This window comes from Salmo trutta, chromosome 30 (genome assembly GCF_901001165.1).
Source record: "Salmo trutta chromosome 30, fSalTru1.1, whole genome shotgun sequence".
Lineage (NCBI taxonomy): Eukaryota > Metazoa > Chordata > Actinopteri > Salmoniformes > Salmonidae > Salmo > Salmo trutta.
The window spans coordinates 14,530,547-14,548,640 of NC_042986.1; the positions used below are offsets into that span (position 1 = coordinate 14,530,547).

At 42.2% G+C, this 18,094-nt stretch overlaps 1 protein-coding gene across 4 annotated transcripts; it reads left to right on the forward strand.

Moving 5' to 3' along the window:
- Positions 1-5,792: 5,792 nt before the first annotated feature.
- Positions 5,793-17,026, forward strand: LOC115168053 (glucose-induced degradation protein 8-B homolog). Of its 4 annotated transcripts, XM_029722921.1 has the most exons (6): positions 5,793-5,824; positions 6,688-6,773; positions 12,322-12,448; positions 12,661-12,857; positions 13,000-13,197; positions 15,378-15,551. In XM_029722921.1, exons 3-6 carry the CDS (start codon positions 12,328-12,330, stop codon positions 15,549-15,551), a joined length of 690 nt encoding a protein of 229 aa, XP_029578781.1. In that variant the 5' UTR covers positions 5,793-5,824; positions 6,688-6,773; positions 12,322-12,327. The 4 variants fall into 4 exon arrangements, with proteins under 4 accessions (XP_029578781.1, XP_029578782.1, XP_029578779.1 ...); XM_029722922.1 differs by lacking the exon at positions 5,793-5,824 and having other exon boundaries at positions 6,551-6,783; XM_029722919.1 differs by lacking the exon at positions 5,793-5,824 and having other exon boundaries at positions 6,551-6,773.
- The last annotated feature ends 1,068 nt before the right edge of the window (positions 17,027-18,094 follow it).

Below are 18,094 nucleotides of genomic sequence, written 5' to 3' on the forward strand. Positions count from 1 at the left end.
ATGGACAGCTGCAGTATATTGTCCCCGCCCCCCGACCAAACCCCCAATCGACGTGCGCATACTCATTGATTGGGACTGAAGTGTATTTTTTTATTTTTTTTATTTAACCTTTATTTAACTAGGCAAGTCAGTTAAGAACAAATTCTTATTTACAATGACGGCCTAGCAACAGTGGGTTAACTGCCTTGTTCAGGGGCAGAACGACATATTTGGGTGCCCCTCGTACTGCTGTTCAGTAATAGGAAATAAACATAACTAACTACAACGTGAAAAAGTATTTTGATCTTGAAGTCATTTTGAAGAAAAATAAAATATAAACGGAACATGTAAAGTGTTGGTCCCATGTTTCATGAGCTGATATAAAATATACCAGAAATGTTCCATAAACACAAAACACATATTTCTCTAATTTTTTGCACAATTTGTTTACATCCCTGTTTGTGAGCATTTCTCCTTTGCCAAGATAATCCATCCACCTGTCAGGTGTGGCATATCAAGAAGCTGATTAAACAGCATGATCATTACACAGGTGCACCTTGTGCTGGGGACAATAAAAGGCATTTCTAAAATGTGCAGTTTTGTCACACAACACAATGCCACAGATGTCTTAAGTTTTGAGGGAGCGGGCAACTGGCATGCAGACTGCAGGAATGTCCACCAGAGCTGTTGCTAGAGAATTGAATGTTAATTTCTCGACCATAAGTCGCCTCCAAAATCATTTTAAAGAATTTGGCAGTATGTCCAACCGGCCTCATAACTGCACCTCATCTACGCTCAAGGTCCTAAACGATATTGTAACCGCCATCGATAAGAAACAATACTGTGCTGCCATATTCATTGACCTGGCCAAAGCTTTCGACTCTGTCAATCACCACATTCTCATCGGCAGACTCAATAGCCTTGGTTTCTCAAATGTTTGCATCGCCTGGTTCACCAACTACTTCTCTGATAGAGTTCAGTGTGTCAAATCGGAGGACCTGTTGTCCGTACCTCTGGCAGTCTCTATGCGGGTGCCACAGGGTTCAATTCTTGGGCCAACTCTTTTCTCTGTATACATCAATGATGTCGCTCTTGCTGCTGGTGAGTCTCTGATCCACCTCTACGCAGACGACACCATTCTGTATACTTCTGGCCCTTCTTTGGACACTGTGTTAACAAACCTCCAGACGAGCTTCAATGCCATACAACTCTCCTTCCGTGGCCTCCAACTGCTCCTAAATACAAGTAAAACTAAGTGCATGCTCTTCAACCGATCGCTGCCTGCACCTGCCCGCCTGTCCAGCATCACTACTCTGGACGGTTCTGACTTAGAATATGTGGACAACTACAAATACCTAGGTGTCTGGTTAGACTGTAAACTCTCCTTCCAGACTCACATTAAACATCTCCAATCCAAAGTTAAATCTAGAATTGGCTTCCTATTTCGCAACAAAGCATCCTTCACTCATGCTGCCAAACATACCCTCGTAAAACTGACCATCCTACCGATCCTCGACTTCGGCGATGTCATTTACAAAATAGCCTCCAATACCCTACTCAACAAACTGGATGCAGTCTGTCACAGTGCCATCCGTTTTGTCACCAAAGCCCCATATACTACCCACCACTGCGACCTGTACGCTCTCGTTGGCTGGCCTTCGCTTCATAATCGTCGCCAAACCCACTGGCTCCAGGTCATCTACAAGACCTTGCTAGGTAAAGTCCCCCCTTATCTCCGCTCACTGGTCACCATAGCAGCACCCACCTGTAGCACGCGCTCCAGCAGATATATCTCTCTGGTCACCCCCAAAGCCAATTCCTCCTTTGGCCGTCTCTCCTTCCAGTTCTCTGCTGCCAATGACTGGAACGAACTACAAAAATCTCTGAAACTGGAAACACTTATCTCCCTCACTAGCTTTAAGCACCAGCTGTCAGAGCAGCTCACAGATCACTGCACCTATACATAGCCCATCTATAATTTAGCCCAAACAACTACCTCTTCCCCTACTGTATTTATTTATTTTGCTCCTTTGCACCCCATTATTTATTTCTACTTTGCACTTTCCTCTACTACAAATCTACCATTCCAGTGTTTTACTTGCTATATTGTATTTACTTTGCCACCATGGCCTTTTTTGCCTTTACCTCCCTTATCTCACCTCATTTGCTCACATTGTATATAGACTTATTTTTCTACTGTATTATTGACTGTATGTTTGTTTTACTCCATGTGTAACTCTGTGTTGTTGTATGTTGTCGAACTGCTTTGCTTTATCTTGGCCAGGTCGCAATTGTAAATGAGAACTTGTTCTCAACTTGCCTACCTGGTTAAATAAAGGTGAAATAAATAAATAAGAATAACTGCAGACCACGTGTAACTACATCCGGCTTCGTCACTTGCAGGATCGTCTGAGATCAGCCAACCGGACAGCTGATGAAAGTGTGGGTTTGCACAACCGAAGAATGTCTGCACAAACTGTCAGAAACCGTCTCAGGGAAGCTCATCTGCGTGCTCGTTGTTCTCACCAGTGTCTTGACCTGACTGCCTTTCGGCGTCGTAACCGACTTCAGTGGGCAAATGCTCACCTTCGAAGGCCACTGGCACACTGGAGAACTGTGCTCTTCACGGATTAATCTCAGTTTCAACTGTACAGACAGTATGTATGGCGTCGTGTGGGTGAGAGATTTGCTGATTTCAATGTTGTGAACAAAGCTCCCCATGGTGGCGATGGGGTTATGGTATGTGCCGGCATAAGCTATGGACAATGAACTCAATTGCATTTGATCGATGGCCATTTGAATACACAGAGATACTGTGACGAGATCCTGAGGCGCATTGTCGTGCCATTCATCCACCGCCATCACCTTATGTTTCAGCATGATAATGCACGGCTCTATGTCGCAAGGATCTGTACACAATTTCTGGAAGATGAAAATGTCCCAGTTCTTCCATGGCCTGCATACTCACCAGACATGTCACCCATCAAGCTTGTTGGGATGTTCTGGACCGACATGTACGACAGTGTGTTCCAGTGGCGACCTGTCATTCAGGGAAGGTGGGGCCCACATTTTTTGCCTGTTTTGGATATTATTTTGGCATTAGTACGTGTCACATATCAGTTTGCAAACAATGTAAAATAAGTTAGAGTTAATAAAGCCACATACAAACGTGGCCTATTTTTTGTTTCTTGAGTAAGGTAGCTCCAAAATGCAGGTGTTTCAGCCTAGCTCAGTGCTTTCTCTGGTGGTGGGGCAAGCCAGCAGAAAATAAGGAGCATTGCACTGTGATTGGCTCAGTGTTCTGTCACTCATGGGGACACTACATCACCACCAAGTCTAAGGGTAGAGCTAGAAAAGTCTAGCCCCTTGGGTACTGCCATAGAGTTACATTAGAAGTGCCCATCCAAGAAGGCTCAAGGTCATTGGCCACAGATAAAATGATGCCAAATCGCATTATATGTTCAGTAGCTTTGATTGGACTAATCATGTCAACATCATACTTTCAAAATCTTAACTAGCAGTCATCATCATAAATCAAGTCGACAATATACTGGCAAATCCTTTTTAATCCTTGTCATATGAAGAGAAATAAGGAAGATCAATTATAGATAAAACGTATCGGTGCTCATTGGCCATTGGCCATTGGACATAAACATTACACAAGTTGGAAGAAATCAGTGACAGTGGCTAACTGCAAGCATTGCAAAGCAATCACTAGCCTGCTATTAGGTGGAGTGGCTGTGTGGTCCCAAATTTGGGATTAAGGGGCTCTTTTCCAAGTTTAAAATGATAAACATTCAACATTGGCCAAATCAAGCATGATTTGTGCCGTGCTCAAAACAACTGTTAACTCGGAACTGCGAAAACTAGACTTCAGAGAGCTCAAGACAACTGGGAAGTCGGGAATAAACAAGCTCTGACTGGGAAAATACTTTTTGAACGCTCATCCAACTCGGAATTGTAAATCTGGCCTCTTTCTAGAGCTAGACCTGAAGATCAATGACGTCATCATGATTCGACTGTATTTATTTCAGAGTTCCCAGTTGTTTTAAAAGCATCATATATCCAGAGAAAGCCAGACTTTGATGACCAAATTTGCCCATCAAGGACCGTCACGCCACCTTCCTGTTCAAGTGAGCACAGCACAACAAGGTGAGTTTAAAGATGTATTGTATGCTGCATAAATTATGTAGTATGCCAGGGAGATATGTATACTGTAGCTAAGAAAGTAATACTAAGTGTATGTTGTGTAGTAAGATGTTAGTAGCCCATGTGCCTCACCCTAATAATTTGGTCTATTTACCCCTCTTAATTTTGCACATTGTTCTGACTTGGTGGTGCAATCATTGAATATTGTAAGAGCTTTCATTGTCTGCTTATATGCCCTCTTAATTTATCCTACGGTTCGGACTTGGTGTACAAGGAGAACACTGTAGGAATGGCCCATGTTCTGAATTCTGTTGCTGTACATTTCAAAAGTGCTAAACAAGTAGTTATATTGACTACATCCGTCCTAGCTCGCTCATTAATGTCTTAATCAAAAGTATGGATTGCCTCTTATCCGCTTGTCGTCCCCTTATGCCATAGTTTGTACATCTCAATTGTCATTAGAAACCACATTATTTTAAGCAAGTCAGCCATAACAGCAATGTTTTTTTTTTAAGGCAGTAAATGAGGCTGAATGAACAGTTTCGCTGCCAGACAAGGCTCCGCTGATAGCCAGGTGTATTCATGGTAAGATGTTGGGACTACTGTTGGGACAGCTTTATGTAGGCCCTAACAGTTTGTGGGCACCATTTGTCACTATTATAGTGCAATTCATGTATTGTTTAGTGGTGTGTCGTGTAGTGGCTTTGCTGGCATGCATCCCACTTAAAAAAAAAAAAATCCCACCAAGATTTACATGCTAAAATCGCCACTGGTGTGTTCCAGTTCCCACAAATGTCCAGCAATTTTGCACCGGCATTGAAGAGGAGTGTGACAACATTCCACAGGCCACAATCAACAGCCTGATTAACTCTAAGTGAAGGATATGTGTTGCGCTGCATGAGCCAAATGGTGGTCACACCAGATACTGACTGGTTTTCTGATCCACGCCTCTACAGGTGTCTGTAACCAACAGATTCATATCTGTATTCCCAGTCATGTGAAATCCATAGATTAGGGCCTAATGAATTTATTTCAATTAACTGATTTCCTTATATGAACTGTAACTCATTAAAATCTTTAAAATTGTTGCATGTTGTATTTATATTTTTGTTCAGTGTAGTAAGTAATACAGCCTATGTGATTCTCAACCAGAGACCTCAGAGAGTTTTCCTCTAGAGGGTCACTGGAAAAGGAGGGATAAAACTATCAAATTGAAAATTACATCAGCAAAGACAACATAAATGTTTAACACCGGCATTAAAATGTGTAATTTTATTTTCAAAAAGGCATGATTATTTCTACATTACTCAAAGAGGGGTAAACCCTAAAACCCAATACATTACTTTATGTAATTTTCACTTTGCCTTAATCCACAGAATATACTTTTGAGTTACACTTAAATGATAATGCCAGAGAAGCTGGTGTTTGGAAGATATTTTGTCAGGGGTCTTAAATCTCCACTGTTGAAAACTAAATGTTAGTCTAAAAGAAATGTGTGATAATGTCTAGTTGCTTTTTATAGTGGAGATCCCGTTTATAAATTGCTTGGCTGGGCTGATGAGACAGTGGATTGCGCAGTCAGATGGAACAGTGTAAATAGGCATTAGATTTAGCCGGTGGCAATTTGTGGAATAGACACGGCTGGAATGCAGTTTTAACCAATCGGCATTCAGGTATAAACCCTTTTATACAACTGGTGAGTCTAATCCTGAATGAACAAGATTTGTATAAACCTTGCTGTCTGTCTCTCCGACATTGTTTCAATATTCAAATTCGATCTCCTGCTGTCCCAAAGTTCATATACAGGCAGGCAGCGTTTCTCAGCCAGTCGAAATCACGATTCATCTGGCATCATTTTTATGGATATATACAAAACAATGTCAATTGAAAAAGGCAAATCGAAACGCAGCTAATTTGCAGTCTTTCCAGCTTCAGTTTGAAGTGATTGTGTTACTGTAGCTGTGTTATTGCCTAGCTCCTCGGAACAACAGTGTCCTGACGAGTGAGCACATTTTCTATGCCAAGCGAAATCGCGCTTCTTCAGCTTATTGTTATGGATGTGTCCAAATAAATGTCACTAGAAAACAGCTTAAACAAATGCAAATGCAGTTACTTTGCTGTTATTCTGGCTGCACTTTTTCACGTGACTGTAAGTTATCCGTAGTTGGCTAGCTAGCAAGCAAGGGATGGGCATCTCTAGCAACCATAGATTTGTGTAGGGACTATATCTTGTGGAAGGATGAAAAAAGTGATAATGCCCTCGAAGCCGGTGCTTGGAGGATATATTGGCACGGTTTGCCAACGGGTGGGTCTAATCCTAAATGAACAACACCCATGCCATATATCGTTCTAACACCGGCTTCGAGAGCATTATCACTTAAATATTCAATGAGGTGAAACTTTTAGAACCTTGCAGCCCAATTCTACAAGACGGAACATCTGTTCTACAAAATGCTATCTATCTGACCATTTTGTAACGTTGAACCCTACCATTGCTACTGCTCCTGGTAACCCAGAGGTATAAAGTAACCATGCCGTCATTCCACTGACCAATCGTAGTATTGTTCCCACAAATCACGTTCGGCTGTGGCGAGAGAGCGAGAAGCAACTACACGGCTGTTGCCGAAGTCGAAAGATTGTTACAGGTAGCTAACTGTATGTCATTTTACAATACAGCTGTCTATTATATTTCATATAGATCATGATTGTTATTATTTATTGTATTGTACTTTTCGTTCATGTGTCAAATTGAGCTTTCGGATGTTAAAATTACACGTTGGTGGGTGATGCACCAACAAGCAGCTTGCTAGCTTAACGTTAGCAAACAACACAACAAGTCATTTCATGTAGGTGTTTTGCTGGCGTATTTACGTACACAATCGCTGCTTTCAATTATGTTGGGTTGCACAAAACCGCCGTGGGAAGCCAGGAGTTAAGTTGAAATGGAATTGTATTTAACGTTACTGTGCTGTGAGTGGGGTGGACGGTTGGTCATTATGACGGGGTATTTGAGACAACATATCTGAAGGATTGTATTATTATGGCCAGGCACCACAGGCTAAAATGACATTTTTGCATCGATCTATTTTTTTTGGTATTTTGCTCCATTAATGAGTATTTTCAAAAAGTAAGCAATTTTAAATAACTTGATAAATATATTTCCTTTAGTTTGTCATTAGCTAATTAAAATTATATATTTTAACCACTTTAAAATGGTCATCAATAATATCCAAGCTTACTAGCTACATTGAATTACACAATTTCAATGTCCATTTCGTAGAGTGTTACAAACTGGACTACATTTAATAACTTACTTTGAAGAGATGGAGATTGGGTCTAAACAGGCTTTTTGCGTTTGGTAGTCTTAATTCAGTTTACTTGTCTTTAACTGCCTGTTCCCGGAAGTCAGACTCTTCCCAGACCCCAACACATTTTTCTTAGCTTCAGAAACATCTGCATTCACCAACATTTGTGTGGTTATCTTTAGATATATTCTCCAGACTTACCCAGGGGGAATTGTTGATATGCTGTACATTTTCTATTGTTGATAACATTTTATTTGCCAAAAATGCATTTTACGTATATGTCTTCAGTGTTTTACAGATAGAAAGATGAAAAAAGTATTTGTCCACAATCTGCTCTGGACAAGTCTGGTCCTAGTGTTTTTTTTTTTTTCTATACAAAATGAAACAAAAATATTTAGGATAACTTCATCCAGTGTCCAGAAAAAATAATTTGTGTGGTATGCAAACACGCACAGATTTAATGAGACATCACTGCATTTGCATATTTTTTTTTTAAATAAAATATTTCAGAAATTGTAATACAATGTTTTTAGTTTTTATTTGTCTACATTCAACTGGTAAAAGTTGATTGTGATATGATTAAGAGAAAATGGTGTGGTGCCTAGCCTTAAACAGACTTACCAAAGGTGGGTCTGTTGTAGACCCGCTTACCTTCTGTCAATGTAAAAGTCCCCCATAAATTATTACTTTTTTTGTCCACGTATGGTGCACGTACAGGACTTTTATTTTGACATGAGGTAAGAAGAGAAAGTGGGTCTACAACAGACCCACGTTTGCAAAGTCTGTTTAATTGACTACAGCTCAGATTTCAACACCATAGTGCCCTCAAAGCACATCACTAAGCTAAGGACCCTGGGACTAAACACCTCCTTCTGCAACTGGATCCTGGACATCCTGATGGGCTGCCCCCAGGTGGTAAGGGTAGGTAACAACACATTTGCCACGCTGATCCCCAACACTTGGTGCCCCTCCTGTACTCCCTGTTCACCCATGACTGCATGGCCAGGCACGACTCCAACACCACCATTAAGTTTGCCGACGACACAAGTGGTAGGCGTGATCACTGACAACGATGAGACGGCCTATAGGGAGGTGGTCAGAGACCTGGCTGTGTGGTGCCAGGACAATAACCTCTCCCTCAATGTGATTAAGACAAAGGAGATGATTGTGGACTACAGGAAAAGGAGGACCTAGCACGTCCCCATTCTCATCGACGGGGCTGTAGTGGAGCAGGTTGAGTGTTTTCAAGTTCCTTGGTGTCCACATCACCAACAAACTATCATGGTCCAAACTAGGGTTGCAAAGGGTCAGAAACTTTCTGGGAAATTTCCATGGGAAGTTAAGCCTGGGAATATTGCTTAAATTCATCAAAAAAGTTGGCTTACAACAGTGAACCTTTTTTGTGGGATACACATAAGGTAATTCTAGTTCTTGTGGCATATTTTGGTTAAACTCCCCAATTCAATGGAATTGCAACCCTCTGCATTCTCAGTGCATTCTTCCATCACATGAACAGCTGATTCTCAAGATCTTCCACACTAATGAGATGCTATTGAGCCCACACTACTACACTGTCTGAGCCAAGGACTACATGCTTTCTGGTATGTTGTGATTACAATACTGGGTAGGGTGAATATATTTTATGACATACATAATTATTTTGTAAACTAGTAAATAGGAGCCTACAACAATGTGCTTAAATAATTTCTAACTTGTTAACAATTTCTGCTGGTTAGTTTTTGATACCATGTGGGTTTTGGCTTGCGTGAGCCTGCTAACTGAGTGTTAATTCACCTGTTTCCAAACGTTTCATTTTAAAACATTTATCTTACAAAGGGGTTGTATAATCTAACTGCTTAATTATTTATCTCTACATGGAATTGTATTTAAAAAAATATTTTACTCATTTCTTTTCTAATGTTTCCAGGAAAATGCCACGGGCACTATCTGATGTGTGGAGCCATTTCACTGCAGCTAATGTAAAAGGAAAAGCTGTGTACATTTGCAAATACTGATCCAAATCATATGTGAAGAATGCAACAAAGATGCAGAATCATCTGGTCGTGTGCATAAAGTTCCCTCAGCGCTCACAGCAAACAACCTCTGACAAAAGTCCCTCTTCTATTCGAGGTGAAAATGATGAATCAGACACCTTATCGATAGAAACAGCTCACGGTCCTCCTGGAATCAGAAGTTTCATTTGACTCAATGGAGGAACGTAGTCAGAAATGCTGTTGAATGTCTTGCTTGAGCTGTGTATGCAACTGGTTTACCTCTGATGCTCACAGGCAATGTGCATTGGAAGAGATTTCTGAATGTTCTTCGCGCAGCATACACCGCTCCAACCAGACATGCTTTATCTACTCATTTGCTGAATGCGGAGTTCAACAGAGTTCAAGTGAAGGTCAAGCAAATCATAGAGAAAGCAGACAATTGCAATCATCTCTGATGGGTGGTCAAATGTTCGTGGGCAAGTAATAATTCAAGACCTCATCTCCACCCCTCAACCAGTATTACACAAGGGACAACAGACACTGGTCTCTACATTGCAGATGATTTGAATGCAGTCATCAATGACCTTGGACCACAGAAGGTATTTGCACTGGTGACAGACAATGCTGTGAACATGAAGGCTGCTTGGTCTAAAGTGGAGGAGTCCTACCCTCACAGCACACCCATTGGCTGTGCTGCTCATGCATTGAATCTGCTCCTCAAGGACATCATGGCACTGAAAACAATGGATACACTCTACAAGAGAGCCAAGGAAATGGTTAGGTATGTGACGGGTCAAGTTATAGCAGCAATCTACCTCACCAAGTAAAAAGAGACGAATAAGAGCACCACATTGAAGCTGCCTAGCAACACCCATTGGGGTGGAGTCATTATGTTTGACAGTCTCCTGGAGGGGAAGGAGTCTCTAAGAAATGGCCATATCCCAGTCTGCTGATATGGACAGCCCCATCAAGAGGATCCTCCTGGATGATGTATTTTGGGAGAGAGTGGTAAGCAGCCTGAAACTCCTGAAACCTAAAGCAGTAGCCATTGCACGGATTGAGGGAGACAATGCCATCCTGTATGATGTTCAGCCTCCGCTTGCAGATGTAAGAGAAGGAATCCGTATTGTCCTACCCACTTCACTGTTGCTCCAAGCAGAGGAAACTGCAGTTCTGAAATGCATCAAAAAGCATAAAGTCTTCTGCCTGAAGCCCATACACGCCGCAGCGTACATGTTGGACCGCAAGTATGCTGGCAAGAGCATCCTGTCTGGTGCAGAGATCAACAAGGCCTATGGTGTCATCACTACAGTGTCTTGCCACCTTGGACTGGATGAGGGCAAGGTTCTTGGCAGTCTGGTGAAGTATACTTCCAAGCAAGGGCTTTGGGCTGGAGATGCAATATGGCAGTTGTGCCAACATATCTCATCAGCCACCTGGTGGAAGGGACTTTGTGGGTCTGAGGCTCTTTCCCCTGTTGCCTCCATCATCCTCCAAATCCCAACATCAGCCGCCTCAGAGCGCAACTGGTCCTTGTTTGGGAACACACACCAAAGCATGCAACCTGACTGACCAATACAAGGGTTGAAAAATTGGTGCCCACCCGGGCAAATCTGAGGCTTTTTGAACCCTGACAACGAGCCATCCTCAACAAGGTTGGAAAGTGACAGTGAAGATAAGGCCCCAGAGTTTGATGTTCAAGAGGTGGACATTGAGGAGGTCGAGGGAGGAGACATGGAAGCCTGAGAGGAAGACAACCAAAGCTTTAGTTTCTAGACTATCATTTTACAGATGTATGTTGAAAACGTTTTTGGGAGACGCGATGGATCATTCAATATTCCCTTTTGTTGATCAGTGAAATCATCCCATGTGAAGAGTCAACTCATTTAATTAAAGTCCAATTTGTAACAACAAAAAAATCTATTGGGATTTAATCATTTGCAATTATTCCTACTTATAATGTGAAAGGTTTATGTTTCTGTCTCCATATATGGTACATTTTTCCAATGCAAAAAAATCTACATTTAAATGGTATTTAATATTAATTTTCATATATTAATTTTCCACCTCTGAATATTCCCCAAAATGTGCAACCCTAGTCCAATCACACCAAGACAGTTGTGAAGAGGGCACGACAAAGCCTATTTCCCCCTCAGGAGACTGAAAAGATTGGGCATGGGTCCTCAGATCCTCAAGGTTTTACAGCTGCACCATCGAGAGCATCCTGACTGGTTGCATCACTGCATGGTATGGTAACTGCTCGGCTGCAAGGCACTACAGAGGGTAGTGCATACGGCCCAGTACAACACTGGGGCCAAGCTTCCTGCCATCCAGGACCTCTATACCCCTCTTTTATGCAGCTGTTACTCTCTTGTTATCTATGTGTAGTCACGTTAACTCTACCTACATGAACATATTACCTTGACTTCTCTGTGCCCCTGCACATCGACTCTGTACCGGTACCCTCTGTGTATAGCCTTGCTACTGTTATTTTACTGCTGCTCTTTAACTATGTTACTTATATTTTTTACTTAACACTTATTTTTCCTAACTGCATTTCACTGTAAGGTCTACACCTTTTTATATTCGGTGCATGTGACAAATAAAATTAGCTTTAATACGATCTTTTTAGATATTGTCTCATGCCCCCCGTCATAATGACCAAACATCCTGCCCACCGGCACAGTAATTTGAAATTGAATTGTATTTCACTTCTGTCTTTCCAGACTGTTTTAGCAACCCAATACAATTTAAAGCAATGCTAGCTAGCTAACGTTGTTTTGGTTTTTCAAACACTACTTCAGTCACTCTTGACATAAACAGCAGGTCGGCGCAAAAACTAGCTACCTGCTACATAACACTTAAAAAAATATATATATATTCAAATTTTGCAGGATCCAATGATGAGTTACACGGAAAAGCCTGAAGATATTACGAATGACGAATGGATGGACAAACTGAACAATGTACAAATACAGAGGGCTGACATGAACCGGATTATTATGAATTACCTGGTGACAGGTATACCATCATTCACAATGTGTCATTTGCTGCTAAAACAACCTCCAATCTGAGCTGCGCTCAATCCCAGTTTACTGTTCTGCTCCAAACGTCTTTGGCTTTTCAGCTCGCCTCTACTTGCAGAATCACTCACCTTTTTCCTTGATCTATCCTATATCCGGTTGATTGTTCTTGTGATTTTGATGGTCTCACTCTTGCCTGTGTTTGTGCAGAGGGGTTTAAAGAGGCAGCTGAGAAGTTCCGGATGGAGTCTGGGATCGAACCCAGTGTGGACCTGGACTCGCTGGATGAGAGGATAAAGATCAGAGAGATGATCCTGAAGGGACATATACAGGAGGCCATCGCACTCATCAACCGCTTACACCCAGAACTGCTTGACACTAAGCGCTACCTGTACTTTCACCTGCAGGTAAGGATGCCCTCAGTGGACTCTTTTGGGACCAGCTCCTGTCCAAATCATAAGCATCTCAATGTGGATGTCCGTTGCCTACACCAAAACTCTTTAACTTCCGTCATCCCTCTCCATTTCTTTCCCCTTTTCCTCTTTGTAGCAACAGCACTTGATTGAGTTAATCAGGCTGCGGGAGACGGAGTCTGCGTTGGAGTTTGCCCAGACACAGCTGGCAGAGCAGGGGGAGGAGAGCAGAGAGTGCCTGACAGAGATGGAGAGGACGCTGGCTCTTCTTGCCTTCGATACCCCAGAGGAGTCGCCCTTTGGAGACTTGCTTAACATGATGCAGCGACAGAAGGTGTGTGTGGGTGGTCTATCATCTGCATCATTGTATTATTAGAGCCTCTTTACACTACAGTCGTGGCCAAAAGTTTTGAGAATGACAAATATTAATTTCCACAAAGTTTGCTGCTTCAGTGTCTAGATATTTTTGTCAGATGTTACTATGGAATACTGAAGTATAATTACAAGCATTTCATAAGTGTCAAAGGCTTTTATTGACAATTACATGAAGTTGATGCAAAGAGTCAATATTTGCAGTGTTGACCCCTTTTTTTTTAAAACTTTTTTTTAAGACCTCTGCAATCTGCCCTGGCATGCTGTCAATTAACTTCTGGGCCACATCCTGACTGATGGCAGCCCATTCTTGCATAATCAATGCTTGGAGTTTGTCAGAATTTGTGGGTTTTTGTTTGTCCACCCGCCTCTTGAGGATTGACCACAAGTTCTCAATGGGATTAAGGTCTGGGGAGTTTCCTGGCCATGGACCCAAAATATCGATGTTTTGTTCCCCGAGCCACATAGTTATCACTTTTGCCTTATGGCAAGGTGCTCCATCATGCTGGAAAAGGCATTGTTCGTCACCAAACTGTTCCTGCATGGTTGGGAGAAGTTGCTCTCGGAGGATGTGTTGGACCATTCTTTATTCATGGCTGTGTTCTTAGGCAAAATTGTGAGTGAGCCTACTCCCTTGGCTGAGAAGCAACCCCACACATTAATGGTCTCAGGATGCTTTACTGTTGGCATGACTCAGGACTGATGGTAGCGCTCACCTTGTCTTCTCCAGACAAGCGTTTTTCCGGATGCCCCAAACAATCGGAAAGGGGATTCATCAGAGAAAATGACTTTACCCCAGTCCTCAGCAGTCCAATCCCTGTACCTTTTGCAGAATATCAGTCTGTCCCTGATGTTTTTCCTGGAGAGAAGTGGCTTCTTTGCTGCCCTTCTTGACACCAGGCCATCCTCCAGAAGTCTACGTCTCACTGTGCATGCAGATGCACTCACACCTGCCTGCTGCCATTCTTGAGCAAGCTCTGTACTGGTGGTGCCCCGATCCCGCAGCTGAATCAACTTTAGGAGATGGTCCTGGCGCCTGCTGGACTTTCTTGGGCGCCCTGAAGCCTTCACAACAATTGAACTGCTCTCCTTGAAGTTCTTGAGGATCCGATAAATGGTTGATTTAGGTGCAATCTTACTGGCAGCAATATCCTTGCCTGTGAAGCCCTATTTGTGCAAAGCAATGATGACGGCACGTGGTTCTTTGCAGGTAACCATGGTTGACAGAGGAAGAACAATAATTCCAAGCACCTTTTGAAGCTTCCAGTCTGTTATTCGAACTCAATCAGCATGACAGAGTGATCTCCAGCCTTGTCCTCGTCAACACTCACACCTGTGTTAACAAGAGAATCACTGACATGATGTCAGCTGGTCCTTTTGTGGCAGGGCTGAAATGCAGTGGAATTTTTTTGGGGGGGATTCAGTTCGTTTGCATGGTAAAGAGGGACTTTGAAATTAATTGCAATTCATCTGATCACTCTTCATAAGATTCTGGAGTATATGCAAATTGCATTCATACAAACTGAGGCAGCAGACTTTGAATATTAATATTTGTATCATTCTCAAAACTTTTGGCCACGACTCTACACTAGTTTGACAACATACTAGTTCCATTACATATTTTTGTAGCGTAAAAGACTTACCTTACTTGGCCCAGCGTCGTCCGGGGTAGGCCGTCATCGTAAATAAGAATTTGTTCTTAACTGAATTGCCTAGTTAAATAAAATACCAGTATACAGCATTTGCTGTTGGCCAAATTGAAAATGACAGGTTTTTAAAATGTCCACACGCTTCGTAACTCTTTGCGTTGATCATGTGTATAACATTATGTGCAATATGGTTTGGATGAGATGCTCCTGAATAGTTAACCTTATTTTGTTTTTTTAAATACTAAGATATTTATGGTATGCTATTAGCTGCACACACATGAATCAGGAATGTGCGTTTGGCCACACCACATTCAAGGCTAATGTAAGGATCGTGTAAACAGAATTTGCACATCTGAAGTTGAAGAGATGCAGATCTTATTTCACTAATAGCCTTAATGTGCATTTGTAAAGGGGTCTCTTTTTATATAGGTGTTCTATGTGTGACTGTATTCTTGTAATTTACACCATTCTTTCCCTTGTGAATGCTCTTCAGGTGTGGAGTGAGGTGAACCAGGCTGTGTTGGACTATGAGAACAGGGAGTCAACGCCCAAGCTGGCCAAGCTACTCAAGCTGCTGTTGTGGGCTCAGAACGAACTGGACCAGAAGAAAGTCAAATACCCCAAAATGACAGACCTCAGCAAATGCATTATTGAGGATCCCAAGTAAAATGACGAGCTGTGACATGGACTACCATACTTCCTTTCTCCTATTTATAATCCGTGAAAGACTGGATGATAATGGAAAAATAACATATTATATATAAATACTTTTTTCATGTTGCATATATGAGAGGACTTAATTGATTGTGCAAACGCTATATGGCTGTATTTTTTTTTTTTTTAAGTGCCGACACTATGATTTAAACATTCAAGAGTACCCACATTTATATACCCTTTGAGACACCACACATTTAAATGCCTGGTTTATATTTGATTACCTGAGAAATTGGTATTAATCACTTGAGTGTCATGGTCGGTTCTGAATATAATTGAATTCGTTTTTTAAGCCACTGAGTCGACACGTTGAGCGTGGGTGTTAAGATTTTATACAAACCATATAGTTAAGGTCCAATGTAGCTGTTTTTTATCTCAATATCAAGTCATTTCTGGTTAACAATTAAGTACCTTTCTGTGACTGTTCAATTAAAGTGGTCAACTAGAAAAAAATAGCTTCTTGGCGAAGAGCAAGTCCTCAAGCAAGAATTTTGCTAGGATTGTCTGGGAGTGGGGAGGAGAAAACAGAACTATCCATTGACAGAGCTCTTTCTCATTGGTGATGTCACCAGGCAGGCCAAAACTCAGAGGCAGTCTTTTCAAACAGCTCTTACACTAAAATGGCATCACCTTTCTAAAAATTACCTAGTATTATTTCAACCTCGGTGTGGAAATATGTATATTAAACACAGGAAATATATTTATATATATTTTTTACTGCACTTGGCCTTTTTAAGCCTAAATTAGGCTCCTATGTAAAGGACAGAGGGGAATATAGGCTAAATGCTGTTTTTATTTTTTGTAAGGGGTTTGGGTCATGTGGAAAAAGGCCAGGTAACAGTTATCTACAGTAATTTGATTGGTTATAACGGCAAGTCTATCTTCTGGACATCTGGTCTTAACCTGTCTACTGATGGATGAAATTATTACATACATGGAAATATGGGTTTCTTTTAAATGGTTGGCTGAGTTTACATTCCCTTCTGTGTTTGAAAGATACCTGAAACTCTGCCTTGTAGGTTGTTATATTGAGGCATGAAAACTTGTAGCTGGAGGTTGAAAACCTTGACCTTTCACAGTATAAAGGCTCTCCTACAGAAGTAGAGAAGTTGCTATAAGGTACACATTACCAGATTGCTATTAAGAGTTAGTAACCAGTCTGAATTTGTACATTTACTGCAGAGGCATGTGGTGTAAATATTGTTCAATGGGTTAAGGTCACTGTAGAAGCGCTCATTTCTTGTTTATGTTGTGATATTTGTTTTTTTACCTGCTGCTAAATGTCAATTTCATTGTATGATCAGACAATGTGATTATGCACAGACTACAGAGAACTCCCCTCCCTTGTATTATTGGGTGTTTTTGAGGTCAAATGTGCAGATATTGAAATAAACTTATTTAAATTGGTCAATCCAACATGACAATCCATTGAGGGCACTGTTTCCTGCATTGTGTAGCCTTGCTGCCGAGGTTTATCATTTATTCTTAGCAGATGTGCGATTTTGGCGTAGGTAAGTTAGGCTCCCGAGTGGCGCAGTGGTCGAAGGCACTGCATCTCAGTGCTAGAGGTGTCACTACAGACCCTGGTTTGATTCCAGGCTGTATCACAACCGCCCGTGATTGGGAGTCCCATAGGGCGGCGCACAATTGACCCAGTGTTAGGGTTCCGCCGGGGTAGGCCGCCATTGTAAAAATGTATTTGTTCTTAACTGACTTGCCGAGTTAAAGGTTAAATAAAACGTTTACCGTATGCTTCCCAGTCAAAAGTTTGCGCATAGGTCGTGACATTTCTTTTTGGTCTTTGGCAGGGTTTTTTTCCCGGCTTGAGGTGAGTCGACGTTAGGTGAGAAGGGTGCAATTGCCGCCTGCAATACAGGGCGTTCCTGCAATACAGGGCGTTCCTGCATGTGGGCATTCCTGCATCTGCAGGAACCCCTCTACTTCTATTGCTACAGGCGGGAGGCGAGGCTGCTTCGGTACAATAGGTGGTGTTGATGCACAATAACATTGGATGCCAGCCACCGATAAACCCCCACAGAAGAAGGGGTGGTAGCGACAACTGTATCTAGCTAGCCGTACACCGGTAGATAGTGTTCTTCGTCCCCGCCGGTCGGGCACTGTTTTCCCGCAGTTCTGTTAACGACGGCGAGGGAAGGTGTTTGGTAAGCGGGAGCAAAGGACACTGTGTACAAGCTGAGCCAGCTAGTCAGGCCAGGCGGGGGCGACACTGTGCTATCTAGTTAACTAACATGTTAGCTAGCACACGGTGTCTAATTAGCAATCTAGCTAGTTAGCTAACACACTGTGTCACCCCATCCTCCCGTCTGCTGTGCTAGTGGGAGGTGGGGGCGAGCAGTAGTCCGTGTCCTTCGCCCCACCATTATCCCACAGATCTGTTAACAATGGTGAGGGCAGGTGTTGGGGGGGGAGCTTCTTCACCTGCAGGATCGTCTGAGACCAGCCACTCGGATAGCTGATGAAGCTGTGGGTTTGCAC